General features: G+C 50.1%; 1 protein-coding gene and 1 long non-coding RNA gene across 2 annotated transcripts in view; one reads left to right on the plus strand and one right to left on the minus strand.

The window, feature by feature from the left end:
* LOC119848414 (excitatory amino acid transporter 1-like) overlaps positions 1 to 15,711 on the minus strand; it is a 116,910-nt gene that overhangs the window by 53,237 nt on the left and 47,962 nt on the right. Inside the window, exons 2-4 of the mRNA XM_038384200.2 lie at positions 5,754 to 6,011; positions 2,325 to 2,462; positions 933 to 1,137 (exon numbers count right to left, since the gene is read on the minus strand). Of these exons, the coding sequence (XP_038240128.1) occupies positions 933 to 1,137; positions 2,325 to 2,462; positions 5,754 to 5,970 (560 nt within the window). The 5' untranslated portion in view covers positions 5,971 to 6,011. The remainder of the gene's footprint in view (positions 1 to 932; positions 1,138 to 2,324; positions 2,463 to 5,753; positions 6,012 to 15,711) is intronic.
* LOC122457501 lies at positions 3,240 to 8,837 on the plus strand. The gene is made up of 3 exons (XR_006277060.1): positions 3,240 to 3,447; positions 7,295 to 7,301; positions 8,821 to 8,837. It is a non-coding gene; the product is annotated as an uncharacterized LOC122457501 (long non-coding RNA).

Here is a 15,711-nt window from a genome sequence, read left to right on the forward strand (position 1 = left end):
AAATCATGTGCCCCAGTCCCCTAATAATTTTCGTTTCCCTCCACTGGACTTTCTCCAATTTGTCCACATCCTTTCTGTAGTGGGGGGACCAAAACTGAGATCATGAGATCACACGATAGAATGCTGTAATAACCCAACTGCTGATAGATGACCACACGATGCCAGTTGATATCAGCTTTAGTTATTTTTAAATTAGGAACATCAGCACATGTCTGACCACCGGAAGGTCATGGTAACTAATTGACGTATATGCTAATGAACTTGAAGTAAAAGGCCTACTAACATATGGGAGAAGGGCACAGCATTACTAGGTGAGGAAATACAGATTAAAAAAAAGGGGTTGAAACCCCTACTGAATATGCATTAGGCATAGGGGTGTCAGCATAACCCGTTATAAAAGTTTTATCCCAGCCTGCGTGCCTTGGGAGATGCCAGGACAATGGCCACTAGTGGTGATGATGCTGGTGAGTATGATGAAGAGGATGAGGACTAACACTTCAGGTTTTTCTGCATGTAGGTATATCTGGTGTGTGAGTATATAGTTGCTCAGATGCTCATTTTATGTTACCCACTGGTGATCAGCTGTTCAGCGGCGTGCAGAAGGCACTGGGGGGGGAAGGGGAGGAGCGGGGCAGAATGAGGTAGGGGGTGGAACAGGGTGAGAAGAGGCAGGGAGGGGGTGGGATGGGAAGAGGTGGGTCAGGGGTGGGGCCTTGGGGGAAGGAGTGGAGTGGAGTGGGGGCAGGGCCTGGGGCAGAGCAGGGGGGTCGAGCACCCCTGGGGAACTCTGAAGTCAGCGCCTCGGTCTCCTTTCATAACTTATTCAGAGCATATTCTCCATGTGCAGTGCAGGGGTTTGAATGTCTTTCAGTGCAGGATGGTGATCGTATCACAGGTGCATGTTCTTGCCACACACCAACTTGTTCACTCACCTCACCAGATCCATGAAGGCATCAGTTGTTTGCACCTGCTCAATCTTGCCCTCCCGGTGCAGTTTGTCCTTGGACCCTTTGCCTGGATGGATGATGATCACCATGAGGATGCCGATGAAGACCGCGATGATGGTGGTCACCATGTAGTAGACTACAGCCCGCATCCCCATCTTCCCAGAGGCTTTGCCATCCAGCGAGGCCATGCCTGGGCAGCCACACACAAAACGAGGCAAGAGCGTCTACCTCTTACGTTAGTGGGGTGGGGGGCTGGAGGGAGATTTTTGAGAGTGCAGGGGAATGTGGGGTGCAGGAAGCAGACTCTGGGGGGCTCTAAGGGGATGTGGGGTGTGGAAGAAGGCTGTGGGAGTGCAGGGGACTATGGATTGAAGAGGAGGAATCGGGGAGATGGGGTGGGGGGTTGGAAGGCAGGGTTTGGGGCACAGGGAGATGTGGGGTGTGTGAGAGGCAGGGTTTGGGGCACAGGGAGATGTGGGGTGTGAGAGGCAGGGTTTGGGGTGCAGAGAGATGTGGGTGCAGAAGGGCGGGGAGACTGAGTGGGAGCAGAGGAATGTGAGGTGCAGGAGGCAGACTTTGTGGGGAGTAGTGAGTGTGGGAGGCAGGCTTTGAGGTATGTGGGGGCAGAAAGCAAACTTTGTGGGGCATAGGAGGCAGACTGAAGAGAAGCATGAGGAGACTAGGGGGTGCAGAGAAATGGGGTGACCGATGGAAAATGAGGAGGTAGGATAAAGGAGAAGGGAGTGAAAGGTGGGGGCTGGTCAAGGTGGGAGCAGGGGGTCTGGAGACAGGAGCCTTTGGGGGCCCTTGGGGAGTGGGGAGGAGGGATGTGAATTATAAGGCCGAGCAGGTGGGCAGGGAGGATAAGGAGCCAGGACAGTGATGGGGGAGGGGCTGGAATAGCTGTTGTGTTACCAGAGGGGAAAGGGAGCCCCCTCCAAGCAGCCATTGGGCAACCCACAGTTTTGCCTGGCTATCTCAGGTGCACTGTGACCCTGCAATGCTCACACACACTTTGGAGGTGGGCACTTCCTCTTAATGCCTGAAGGAAAATGAATACCTCCTGCCCCTCCCTGCCCCCCAGTGCATCTTTAACTCTCAGGATTGCAGGGCCTGGATCATGGTGCCTGAGCACTGAGGGCTGGCAGGACCACCATGCTTCCTCCTCACCCTTCTCAGAAAGACATGAGACCTTCTGCCCCCATGACCTCCACACCAAGGCAGCCAGGGGACAGACAAGTCAATCCCACTTCACATAGCCCCAGCCAAGGCCTGGACCTGCAGCAGGAGCTGGGTCATTGGCTGGCAGCACCTTTGCAGGGTGCTGCATGACCTGTAGGATGCAGATGGCTGCAAGCACCAGGAAAGGTCCCTCACCCGTGACCAGGCTGGAGACAATGAGGGGAAGAACCAGCATCTGGAGCATCCGCATCAGCAGCTCTCCTGGGAAGGAGAAATACTTGATCTGGCGATAGGTCATCTTATAGGGTCGGAGGGCAAAGGCCAAAATGATCCCTGAGAAACAAGGGATAAGAAGGGAAACAGGATGGTGTCTGCCCCAGCGATACCTCCAAGTCCTACTGAAAGCGACAGCACCTGTAGTGTGGGCCCTGGGTCCTGGCCTGCTGCCTTCCTCATGTACACCAGCCCAACGGAGGGCCCTGCTGCCCCGGGTCTATGGCAGGCACTGAGCCCTCCCCTGCTGCCTAGGACTGCCAATTTTGATTGGACATACAGTGACTCCTCACTTAAAGTCGTCCTGGTTAACGTTGTTTTGTTATGTTGCTGATCAATTAGAGAACATGCTGTTTAAAGTTGTGCAATGCTCCCTTATAACCACCTGCTTTGTCCACTGCTTGCAGGAAGAGCAGCCCATTGCAGCAAGCTGCTGGGGGCTTGGAACCAGGATGGAGCAACAGCCCGCTATCAGTTCCCCACTCCCCTAAGTTCCCTGTCCCTCCCCCCATTACCATGTGCTGCTCCTGCCCTCCACCTTGGAACTGCTCCCCGAGCCTCTTGCTTGCTCTGTGTGTGTGGGGGAGGGTGGGGGGCTAATGTCAGGGTGTCCCCCTGCTCCTGCACCCCACTCACCCCATCTTTCATAGGGCGGGGGGGGGAGACATAACAGGGCTCAGAATGGAGGGAGCCCTCAGCTGCAGTCTCAGCTTGCTGATCTACTTAACAAGGCAGTGTACTTAAGAGTGGGGTCAGCGTACTTAAAGGGGAAATGCGCATCTCTCTCTCACACATACAGACAGCTGTGTGTCTGTGTCTCTGTCTGCCATGCTGTCTCCCCTCCCTCCATTCCTGCTGCCTTATTGTTAAGGTAGTAGCCTCACACTCTACAATGTGTTAACCCTTGAGGGCTCAGCCGAGTGCTAGGTCATCATTTAGCAGTAGGGCATTCCCTGGGAACTATCCCACACTCTGACTTCACCACCTCAACCAAGCTTCACAATCATCATTGCTGTGTACAGTATTAAATTATTTGTTTAAAACTGTGTGTGTGTAAAATATAATATAGTCTTTTGTCTGGTGAAAAAAATTTCCCTGGAACCTAATCCCCCTATTTACATTTATTTTTATGGGAAAATTGGATTCGCTTAACATCGTTTTGCTTATAGTTGCATTTTTCAGGAACATAACTACAATGTTAAGTGAGGAGTTACTGTATTCCTGGAGGTTTCATCACATGACCCAATCTCTAATTAAAGATTGATCTTTAATTCCTGGACATGCCAGGACAATCCTGGAGGGTTGGCTGGCATCCCTGTGCTCCCTACCCCTGTGGACATGCAATGTGCACAGGGCCTAGGGTGGCACTGGGCCTTCCCCTGCTAACTCTTGCTCCCTTCCCCCCCCCCCCGGTGTACATAAGGCCAATGGCAGGCTAAGGGTCCTCCCTCCTGGACCCATCCCCCACCATGCACATTGGGCCTATGGGGGGCTCTGGGCCCTCCCCCACTGTCCTTCCTCTCCTGCAATGGGCACAGGGCCAATTGGCCCTTCAGACACTGGCTCTTGTAGAGATGCCGGAATACTGTTAGTACCACGAATGCGGCCTGGAGAGGGGTGCAAGCCCTCTGGAGACATGTGGAGCCAGGTCCCTAGGAACAATGAGCACTGCAGCCTGACGCTGCTGGGTTGCCAAGCCTGGCGATCCTTCCCCAGGAGAGTTACTGAGACTCAGGCCAAATAACAGGGTGTCCCTCCCCTGTGGGAGAAGAGTCCTCCCAACCACTCCTCAAGCTGGAAGGGTTCCCCCCAGTTTCCTCCATTATTTCTCCCAAATGGTGGCACCCCATTTCCTCAGCTGAGCTGCCTTTCAGCTTGGGAGTGCCACTCCCTGTGGCAGGCCAGAGGGGTTGCGCTACAGCGATGTGACGCACCTCCTCCTCCGCTCCCTATAGCTTGCTAGCACCATCATTGGCACAGCTCTTCCTGGGCAGTATGCGCCGAGAGCTCAGAGCCACCTCGATGGGTGTCAGATCTCTGGGGTGCTACCACGGCTAAATTAAAGGCTGAGGTAAGATGCTGACTTGGGAGGGGATGAATCTGTGCAATCAAAGGGTTAAACACAGCCCCCTGTGAGAGGCCTGTCCTGTTAGCCATTGCCTCGGTGAGCAGGAACGTGCCAGGCATGGAGAATGGCCCTTTCCCCAGGATAAGGATTCCAGGGACCCTCCCTTATTACAGGGGATGCTGCTCATATAACGGTGAGCTCCCAGTCTGGTAAACAGGAGCCACACCATGAGAGTGCATCAGCCAGCCAGCCAGCCCTCAGCAAGGAGGGAACAGCACTGCTCTAAACTTCCCTGCTGCACTTCTGGGTTGTATTTCCAGCCATGTAGCTCACTGATGCAAACACTTCAAGGCTAGAAGAGCCCATCTGACCTCCTGCATCACACAGGCCAGAGATTTCACCCCATGATTCTGCAGCGAGCCAATTGAAATGGTTGAGCTAGAGTGGATCTTTTAGAAAAAAGATGTCCAGTCTTGATTTAAAGAATCCAAGTGATAGAGATTCTACCACATCCTAAGGCTGGCCTAAAGTGAGTTACAGGACTGCTCCTTGCCTCAGTTTCCCTTCTGGGCAGTGGGGATAAGGAGACTTACCCTGTTGGGGCTGGGAGGCTTCCTGAGGGACTGACTGTCAGTAAAGCTCTCAGAGAGCCTCGTGCAGCAGAGGTTTAGTGTCACTTACTGTAGTTCCCTCCTGAGGCTGGCTGTTATAAGCCACCGCATGCTGGAACCATGCTGCTTTGCACATAAGCAGTGACTTGTGCCTGAGGTTCTCTATTATCCTCACTTTCCCAATAACAGCTAACCCCCATAGTGGAGACACAGCTTATAGCAGCAGAGGGCTTTTTAGCTAGTACAGCTGTACAGTTCCCCAAGGGAAATGATCTAAATAAGTCCTTTTGCTGGAATAACGGTATCTAAATGAGCACTTTTTGCCTCTACAAACTGTTGTAAAGGAATCACCCCTGCCCACCATCCTTACACCAGCAAACATTCCTAGTGCAGAGCCAGCCAACTCTGTGAGGCGAAGCCCGGTTTTGCATTCCAGGTGGGAACAGTGTCCAGTACAATAGGACCCTGATCCCTCACAGGCACCTGTAGATGCTCTTGCAATGCAATGCCTGATAATGGAGGCACTGAGAGATGAAGGGACTTGCCCAAAGGCACAGAGTGTGCTTGTGGCAGAACCCTGACCCCGGCACACTTCTTTAATCACTCTTTGTGCTAACTTAATGAATCTCCCCAGGCAGCACAGCACCGCCCTGCAGGCCCAAGGCTCCCTACCCAGTAGGACAGCAGTGATGGTGAAGAGGACGAAGGCATTTCTCCTGAGGAAGCTCTTGGCGCTGTCTTTGGTGATGCTGTGCATCCGCTTCTTGGCCCGTGCTGCCCGCTCCTGCACTGCCTGTTGGAAGCGCTGCACCCGGTTGTTGGAGCTGAGCCGCTTGGCTGACTCCTCATTCAAGAAGAGGCTGTTCACATGGCCCCGCTGCTCACTCATAATCAGATCAAGCTCCTTGGTCCAGAAGACACAGCTCTTGTCTGTGGGAGGAGAGAAGCAGAGTGGAGAAAGAGTCAGAAGGCAGCATGAAATCTCCCTAACCTTGACAGTGCCCTCCTGGCCCTCCAGATATAACTACTTAGGCTGGTTAGGAAGCGGTTCTGGAAAGCCCCATAGAGCAGAATCAGAAACAGAACATTAAATTTTGGGAGCTGAAAGGGGTTTGAATTACTTTGATTCAGACTCTAGTTTAAAAGCTACAATTCTATTGTTTCTCCCAAGCATCAGGGGAACAGCAGCCCCTCTGAGGGGAATGCAAGCACTGGCTTGGGCGTGCCTGAGACTGGATGGACATGCTCACTCCTTTTCAAGAGAATTTGCGGGCTGGACAATGCTGAGATTTCTCCTTCTCCATCCAGCTGATATTTTTTTAAAATATATAAATGATTCCATAGAAGCCCAGGGAACAAACCAAACTTCCCAAACTGGTGCTGCAGAAACAATTTTGCATAAGGAAAAACAGCCCCTGTTATTTTCATGGACACAGAGGAAAGAAGCAAAAGCCCTCTGTAGCTTTCACAGAGTGGGAAAGTTGTGATTTTTTTCAATTGCACAGCTTTCAAACACCATGTCTGAGGCTATGTATACACTACTGCTGGGATCTACGCTCTGAGATCGATCCACCTGAGGCCCATTTACTGGGTCTAGTAAAGACCTGCCAAATCGACAGCAGATTGCTCTCCAGTTGACCCCTGTACTCTACCCCCAAGGAGAAGAGTAAGCTAAGTCGACGGGAGGTCAATTTCCCGCAATGTAGACCCTGTGGTAAGTTGACGTAAGGTACATCGACTTTAGCTTTGTTATTCATGTAGCTGGAGTTGCGTAGTGTAGGTCGACTTACCGTGGTAGTGTAGACAAACATCTTCATTGCTTCTTTCACCCCTAAAACAAGCTGAAAGGATTATTCCTGGTTGTATTTTCACTGGCATACCTGGAGTCCTTTCTTGTGTTTACAAGAGGTCAAAAGCACCTCTTTCTCTCTAGAGAGACAAATAATGGACCTACTTCTGCTCTCAGTTACACCAGTGAAAATATGGAGCAAATCCAGAAAAGTCAATGGAGTTAACTTTGATTTATACCAGTGTGACCGAGTGTGCAAGCTCATCCCTTGACTTTATAAAGTTTCATGATTCCCTGAAGGCGACAGTGAATGAGTGCATGAGAGTTTGCGTGTTGTGAGACTTGGAATGAGTGTGTGCTTTTTAAATTTAATTAAAATTTGTATTGTTTTGTGAGTGTGTATGTGTCTGTGTGTGAATTTGAGTATGACTGTGTAAGTATGTGAATATGTGTATATGAGCATGTGTGATTGCAAAGTGTGTATGTGTGAGTGTGCATGCACAATTACACTATTATCCTTGAAAAGAGTCTGATGAATGGAAAAGGTGAAATTTTATCTATGTCCAAAATGACAAATTCACTCCAAATGAGAGAATTTCTGTTATCATGTGGCTCAGTTGCTGGCCTCTTCCACAACCCAGCCTCTTATTCCCCCCATCGGTGCTGCTGTTGTGTGAGGTTATGTTCCTTGCTATCTGGAAAAATTGGAACAATTGCACTTTTTAATTAGTCCTCAGTTAGTCATTTTAAAGCTCCTCTGGCTCCCCAAATGCAACCTCCTTCTTGTAATGCTGGGAAATGCTGAGTCCCAGATCGGATGTTATAGGCAAGGCTAAGGTTGCCCAACATTCCCCGTTATAAGACCCTGTTTTCAGCTGAAAATATCTTTGTCAAACTTGAACCATTTTGGATGAAATTTTATATGCCAAGTGTCTACCTCAGGCTGAATTTTTTGGAAAATGTCAGCCAAAATGCTTTTTGAAAAACAAGGTTAGTGAAAATATGTTGTTTCCCCCATGTTAAAAAATTCTGGTGACCTTTTCTTTAAGAAGTCTAAGGCCCCAATGTTTTGGGGATAATAGATAGATAGATAATAGAACAGAAAATATCATTTTGTCTCTATATAAATCCATGGTATGGTTACATCTTGAATACTGCATGCACCTGTGGTTGCCCCATCTCAAAAAAGATATATTGGAATCAGAAAAGGTTCAGAAAATGGCAACAGAAATGATTAGGGGTATAGAACGGCTTCCATATGAGGAGAGATTAATAAGACTGGGACTTTTCAGCTTGCCAAATTACAAGCCTTTGAAAAATTTCAGTTCACACATGCTCAGTAGAGGGTGGCTAGAGCTTTGCAGTTAAATCCCCTGAAGATTTCATCCATACAGAACATGGCCCTCATGGGGGAGGGATAGCTCAGTGGTTTGAGCATTGGCCTGCTGAACCCAGGGTTGTGAGCTCAATCCTTGAGGGGGCCATTTAGGGATCTGGGGAAAAAATTGGGGATGGGTCCTGCCCTGAGCAGGGGCTTGGACTAGACGACCTCCTGAGGTCCCTTCCAACCCTGATATTCTATGAGGCTAAACAGGCCTTTTCCTGCAATTGCAACTCTTGGTTGCTGTGGGCTGGGGCTGGTTCCAGACCTGGGCACAGGAACTGAAAGCAGGGAACCTATTTCTCCTGTGCTCTCAATGATCCCCTTGCTAGGCCCAGGCAACATGGATGAGGAAGCTACCTGATTCAAATGCAGCGGGGATAAGAGCTGGACCTCTGGGGGCAAGGAATAGTGAAGGGAGAGGACTGAGGCAAGGAGTTTGTGGATGGGGTGAGAGTGGGACTGGAGGCTGGTGAAGAGGGGAGGAAAATTAGGACGGGAGTTGGGGAGAGATTGGGACTGGCTAGACAAGGAGACTGGGACGAGGAACCAGTGAGTGGCGGAAGCAGATGTGTGTGTGTGTGTGGGGGGAACAGATCTGATGAGGAGTCAGGGTGCGAGGGGAGAACTGGGGCTGGCTGGGCAAAGAGATGGGGACAAAGAGTTGGGGGGGGGATGAAACTGAGATTGGACAGGGAGCTCAGAGAGGGAGACTGGGACTGGGAGCCACTGGGGATGGGAAAAATGGACAGGATGGGGAGTGACTACAGGCCAGGAGACAGAAAGAGACAGATCAGAGGAAGAGATGGGAGGCAGAAACTGGGACTGTCTGGGAAAGGAAACTGGGACTGGATGAGAAGCCTGAGGAGTGAAGAGTGGTGACTAGAATGAGACTGAGATCAGCAGCCAGGCTGGGGAAGAGGTAGAACTAGGACAAAGACAGGTTGGAGGGGATGGGGCAGAAGGGGTCAAGCTTGAGTGGAAGGGGCAGAAGAGTCTGTTCCCACAAAAGCACATGTCCCTCTAGAGCCTGGAATGGAACCCAAGATCCCTGAGTCTCACTGTCCTCTGCTGCCAGCAAATTTCTGTGAAACCCACTGGCAAAGTGTCCCATCCCCCTCGAGTGCTGGGCCATATAGAGGATCACAACCTACCACTGCTACCAGTTAATCCATTAGCTCAAGTCCCAGAGGTCTGTGTGGTGGATCTAAAGGTTCCAACCTGCTGATAACCATGTGGTCAAAGACTATAGCCCACTCTACCTTGAATGACCCCTTACAATATGTGCTAACTACTTATGCTAAACAATCTGTTCCATCTTGCATTTTGCTGTGACTCTGGGCATAACTTTCCCAGACCTGAAGAGATCTGTGTGGCTTGAAAGCTTGTGACTCTCACCAAGAAGTTGGTCCAATAAAAGATATTACTTCACCCACCTTGTATCTCTAATATTCTGGGACTGCCACAGCTATAACTACACTGCATATAACTTCACTATATTAGATTCAAGCAAAGTTTCACACCACATGTTTCAGCAGATTATGGACCAAACTCTCAGGTCAGGACCCCTCCCACAGAGTCCAACAAATGCTTCCTTTGTCTCATCAGGGTGAATACGAATGGCAGGGAGAGAGAGGGGGGTGCCTTGAGGTGTTTGTCCCTCCTTTTTATAGCTTCCCCTCCTGAAAAACATTTCCAGCTGCGTACTTGGAGACAAAGGCCTGGTCTACACCACATGGTTAGGTCAGCACACGGCAGCTTACCTTGACCTAGCTCTGGAATTGGCTTCACTTAAATTTGGCTTCCGCTGACGTAAGTGCCTCGCTATGCTGACTTCATAACACCACCTCCCCGAGCAGCATAAAGTCAGGCTCAATGTAATTAGTTAACGCAGTGTCAGTGTAGACACTGTGTTACTGACATAGACTGTTACTGGTTTCCAGGAGCTGTTCCACAATGCCCCACATGACCACTCTGGTTACCGATGTGAATGCCATTGCCCAGGAGTCAGGTGGACAGGAAGCCATCCCTTCCCTTCAAAGCTCTGTGAATTTTTGAAGTTTCTTTTCCTGGTTGCCTGGCTTCGTGAGCACACCTAGCAGCTCTCGACTGTTGTAAATTCCCAGCTGACCATGCCGGCTGCACACTCCAGACACACTCCTGCCTGGAGTACACAGGAGGTGGTGGATCTTCTGGGCCAGTGGAGAGAAGAGGCTGTGCAGGCAGAGCTTCGATCTTGCCATAGAAATGTGAATATCTATAAGCAAATTGCTCAGGGGATGCAGGAGAAGGGCTACCACAGGACCAGCAGCAGAGCCATGTGAAAGCCAAGTAGCTGCGGCAGATGTAGCAGAAGGCCAGGGAGGCCAACAATTGCTCTGCTATGGAGCTGCAGACTTGCTACTTTTACAAAGAGCTGCCTGCCATCCTCAGTGGAGACCTCACCCCATAAAAGCACCATGGATACCTCTCAGGAGCCCCGTCACAGGCTCTTGCCATGAACAGCAAGGAGGAGGACATCGATGAGAAAGAGCAGGAGGCATATGCGGGACGGGCGACCAGGAGGTCCAGCTGTGCAGCAAGCCAGGACCTGTTTTTGACACCACCACAGACCAGCCTATCCTGACAGTTGAGCACGGGCGAGCCTGAGCCTGAGGAACCTCTGGTAACTATGCTGTTTACTATTACATGGATGTAACCCCCAAGTAGCAGGACACATCTTTTGATTTGATCATTTTCAATTGTGCTAGAAGAGGTGCTGGAACAACCAAGAGAGTAGAGTTGCTATCTGCATTTCATTCCTTGCTAGTGTTAGGCAGTGGAGGCCATATGGAGCAGTTTGCTTATGTGCACCAGGAAGTCCCGTGAATCCTCCATAGAAATCTCAATGAAACTTTCCCAGAGGTACTCTGCAATCCTCTGCCAAATGTTTTTGGGGAGGGCGGCCTTATTTCTTTCTCTGTGGTAGGACACTTTCCCATACAACTCCGCGATTACTTCGGCAGGTACCATTGCAGCCCACAGACTAGCGGCATATGAACTTGGGCGGCATCGGGATGCCAGCAGCAGCTGTGCTCTCTTCACCTCTGTTACACTCAGGAGTGAGATATCAGTTAAAATCACCCTTGCCTGTGGAAAATGGTGCCAGTATTCAGTCCCATTGACCTATACAACTAGAATCATGCACATGAGCTATTTCCTCCTCATGGTCCAAATCCTCGGAAGGCCATACTCACAATGGCTGGTGCTGTGCTCTGTCAAGCCCAAGGAGAGGTGAGAACATAGTGCTTACAACTTTTGGGGAGCAAGGGGAGTGAGTTCAGCATCTTAAGTTTTGCTTTCCATAGTGTATTACACTGACAATGGTCCCTCTCTGTGTTGTATCTGCAGCTGCTGCCATTGTGGCCTGCAGGGTCTTCCCCTCCACCCCCCACAGCCATGGAACACCTGAGCCAGATAAGGGAGGAGAAAGAAAAGGACTCAGGATGACATGTTCCAGGAGATCCTGCAGCCAATGCTGCATCAGACTGTGAGCACAGGGCCTACAGCATCACCCTTGCAGACAGCCTGGAGAAGGACAGAGTGGAGAGGAGAAGGATGCAGGAGAAGGAAATGGATGTGCAGCAGGAGATGGTGCTTCTCAGGCAGCAAACACAGATGCAGCAGTCTGGTGGACCTGCAAGTTCAACAATCCCATGCTCTTCTCCCTCTGCAGCCCACAGAGAACTCTATATCGGGACCTCCCTGTGCCCTCCCCGAACATTCCATGTGGCCCTGGGGGGTTGGTGAAATACTCTTGCCACTCTACATGAGAGGACATTCAAGAAAATAATAGCTTCACATACCCTGACCTGTGAAAGCCATGGTTGGTGTATGTGTACCTGAAATAAAAATGACTGTTCTTTCCCCTTCATAAGTTCTGTTCCCTTCATTTATTAAGTATTACTAAGTTCTAAATGTTTTTTTTTATTTGCCTGGTTCATGTTACAGAATAAAATTCTACTTTGGAACATAATTCATCGTCAGTAGTTCACAGCATATGCTGGGTGGTGATGAGCAGGTCTGACAGTAATCAATTTCCTGTTGCTGCACAGTGACATAGAACCCGTAGCATCATTCACAATGTTAGATTCCTACCTACACAGAAATCACAACAAGATCTACAAAAGAGCAAGGCCAAGTAGAGCACACTACAGCACCACACACTACTCTATGGCCATCCAACATCTTGAAAGGGAACAAGACAAAGTCAGTCAGTCAATGGTATTTGACAGTAGTGTGGGAGAAAAGCCCAATGAGTGAGCAGCAGACCTTCCCACAGTGGGTACAGGTCCACTCACCAGATGGAGGTTGGAGCACTCTCTGCTTCCTGGCTCGCCTGCGGGCTTCAGCCTGGCTCTCTGTGATGACTGCACCAGCCTTAATCTGACTTCTCCAGACTGAGTAGTTGTGGGCAGGGTTCTTCCAGGCACCCACGGAAAAAAATTAGTGGGTGCTGAGCACCCACTGGCAGCCAGCTCCTCCTGCCCCGTCAGCACCTCCTGCCCACCGGCAGCCTGGCTGATCAACTCCTCACCCTTCCTCCCAGCGCCTCCCGCCTGCTGCGATCAGCTGTTCTGCTGGGGGAAGGGCTGGGTGGGGGTGGGGCCTGAGGTGGAGTGGGGGAATGAAGAGGCAGGGGGGAGGCTTGGGAGAAGGGGTCAGGTGCGGGTGGGGCTTGGGGCATAGCAGGATCAGGAAGAGGTGGGGCGGGGGTGGAGACTTGGAGGAAGGGGTGAGGTGGGGCCTGGGTCAGAGCGGGAGCAGGAAGAGGCGGGGCGGGGACTTGGGGGAAGGGGGCAGGGCCTGGGTCAGAGTGGGGGATTGAGCACCCCCGGGGTGCGGAGAAAGCTGGTGCCTGTGCTTTCCAGGTGTCACTGGGAATGCTGAATTTTTTGAGACCTTGCCTGACCTTGTCGCTGTATTGGAGCTTTGGATTTCCTCTGCAGTTCTAGAGTTGACTGTAGAGAACAGCCTTTGGTAGATGATCCTGAGGCATACACTCCAGGTGGCCCAGCCAGCGAAGCCTGTAAGCATGCAGCATAGTCATAGAATCATAGAATCATAGAATATCAGGGTTGGAAGGGACCCCAGAAGGTCATCTAGTCCAACCCCCTGCTCAAAGCAGGACCAAGTCCCAGTTAAATCATCCTAGCCAGGGCTTTGTCAAGCCTGACCTTAAAAACCTCTAAGGAAGGAGATTCTACCACCTCCCTAGGTAACGCATTCCAGTGTTTCACCACCCTCTTAGTGAAAAAGTTTTTCCTAATATCCAATCTAAACCTCCCCCATTGCAACTTGAGACCATTACTCCTCGTTCTGTCATCTGCTACCATTGAGAACAGTCTAGAGCCATCCTCTTTGAAACCCCCTTTCAGGTAGTTGAAAGCAGCTATCAAATCCCCCCTCATTCTTCTCTTCTGCAGACTAAACAATCCCAGCTCCCTCAGCCTCTCCTCATAAGTCATGTGCTCTAGACCCCTAATCATTTTTGTTGCCCTTCGCTGTACTCTTTCCAATTTATCCACATCCTTCTTGTAGTGTGGGGCCCAAAACTGGACACAGTACTCCAGATGAGGCCTCACCAGTGTCGAATAGAGGGGAACGATCACGTCCCTCGATCTGCTCGCTATGCCCCTACTTATACATCCCAAAATGCCATTGGCCTTCTTGGCAACAAGGGCACACTGCTGACTCATATCCAGCTTCTCGTCCACTGTCACCCCTAGGTCCTTTTCCGCAGAACTGCTGCCGAGCCATTCGGTCCCTAGTCTGTAGCGGTGCATTGGATTCTTCCATCCTAAGTGCAGGACCCTGCACTTATCCTTATTGAACCTCATTAGATTTCTTTTGGCCCAATCTTCCAATTTGTCTAGGTCCTTCTGTATCCTATCCCTCCCCTCCAGCGTATCTACCACTCCTCCCAGTTTAGTATCATCCGCAAATTTGCTGAGAGTGCAATCCACACCATCCTCCAGATCATTTATGAAGATATTGAACAAAACGGGCCCCAGGACCGACCCCTGGGGCACTCCACTTGACACCGGCTGCCAACTAGACATGGAGCCATTGATCACTACCCGTTGAGCCCGACAATCTAGCCAGCTTTCTACCCACCTTATAGTGCATTCATCCAGCCCATACTTCCTTAACTTGCTGACAAGAATGCTGTGGGAGACCGTGTCAAAAGCTTTGCTAAAGTCAAGAAACAATACATCCACTGCTTTCCCTTCATCCACAGAACCAGTAATCTCATCATAAAAGGCGATTAGATTAGTCAGGCATGACCTTCCCTTGGTGAATCCATGCTGACTGTTCCTGATCACTTTCCTCTCCTCTAAGTGCTTCAGGATTGATTCTTTGAGGACCTGCTCCATGATTTTTCCAGGGACTGAGGTGACTGAGTCTGCATAGACTGTAGGCCAGTTCTCTCAAGGATCTCATTGTTAGTGATCCGTTGGTCCCAAGTGACTCCAAGAATTTTTCTGAGACAGCGAAGGTGGAAGCTGTTCAATCTCTGCTCTTGCTTGAAATACGTGACCCAGTTTTCACAATCACAAAGGGACATACTGAGGACACAAGTCTGATAAACAGATACCTCACATATCTGGAATAACAAGTTGCTAATCCTGAATACAAAGGTCAGTTTTCCAAAGGTGACAGAGGTTTTGCCAATTCTCGCATCAAGTCTATCAAGGCTAAGTGAGATGGTTAAACTCTGGCTCACTATTAAACTAGTCTTTCAAAGCCTCCCTAAACTGTATAGCTCCATGTTGAGCTTTTCTTCTAGCCCTTGTATCTGCCTGTTCAAATTCAGCAGCCAGCTGCTCCACCTTCCCCTCCACCGCAACATAAATGTTTCCTCCTTTGTATCTCAGATATTATGCAGGACACAGCAGGCAGCTATAATCATTGGGATATTTTTCTTGCTGAGGTCCAATCTTATAAGTAGACAACACCAGTGACCCTTCAAATGATCAAAGGCTAATTCAACTGTCATTCTGCACCTGCTGAGCCTGTAATTGAAGAGCTCCTTGGTGCTGTTGAGGTAGCTGGTGTACGGCTTCATGAGGCAGTGGAGCAAGGGGTAGGCTGGGTTGCCCAGGATCACTATTGGCATTTCAACATTCCCAGTGGTAATCCACCAGTTGGGAAAGAAAATCCCTGCTTGCAGCTGTCTGAACAGTCCTGTATTCTTAAAGATGCATGTGTCATGCACCTTCCCTGACCAGCCCACACAGATGTCAATAAAACATCCCTGGTGATCCACCAGCACTTGCATAACCATAGAAAAGTAGGCCACTCTGTTGATGTACTCAGTGGCAAAGTGATCTGGTTCTAAAATAGGGATATGCATGCCATCTATTGCCCCCATTGCAATTTTGGAACTTTCCTGCTGAAAAACCATCTACTATGCCCTA

Source organism: Dermochelys coriacea, chromosome 25 (assembly GCF_009764565.3).
Source record: "Dermochelys coriacea isolate rDerCor1 chromosome 25, rDerCor1.pri.v4, whole genome shotgun sequence".
Taxonomy (NCBI): Eukaryota; Metazoa; Chordata; order Testudines; family Dermochelyidae; genus Dermochelys; species Dermochelys coriacea.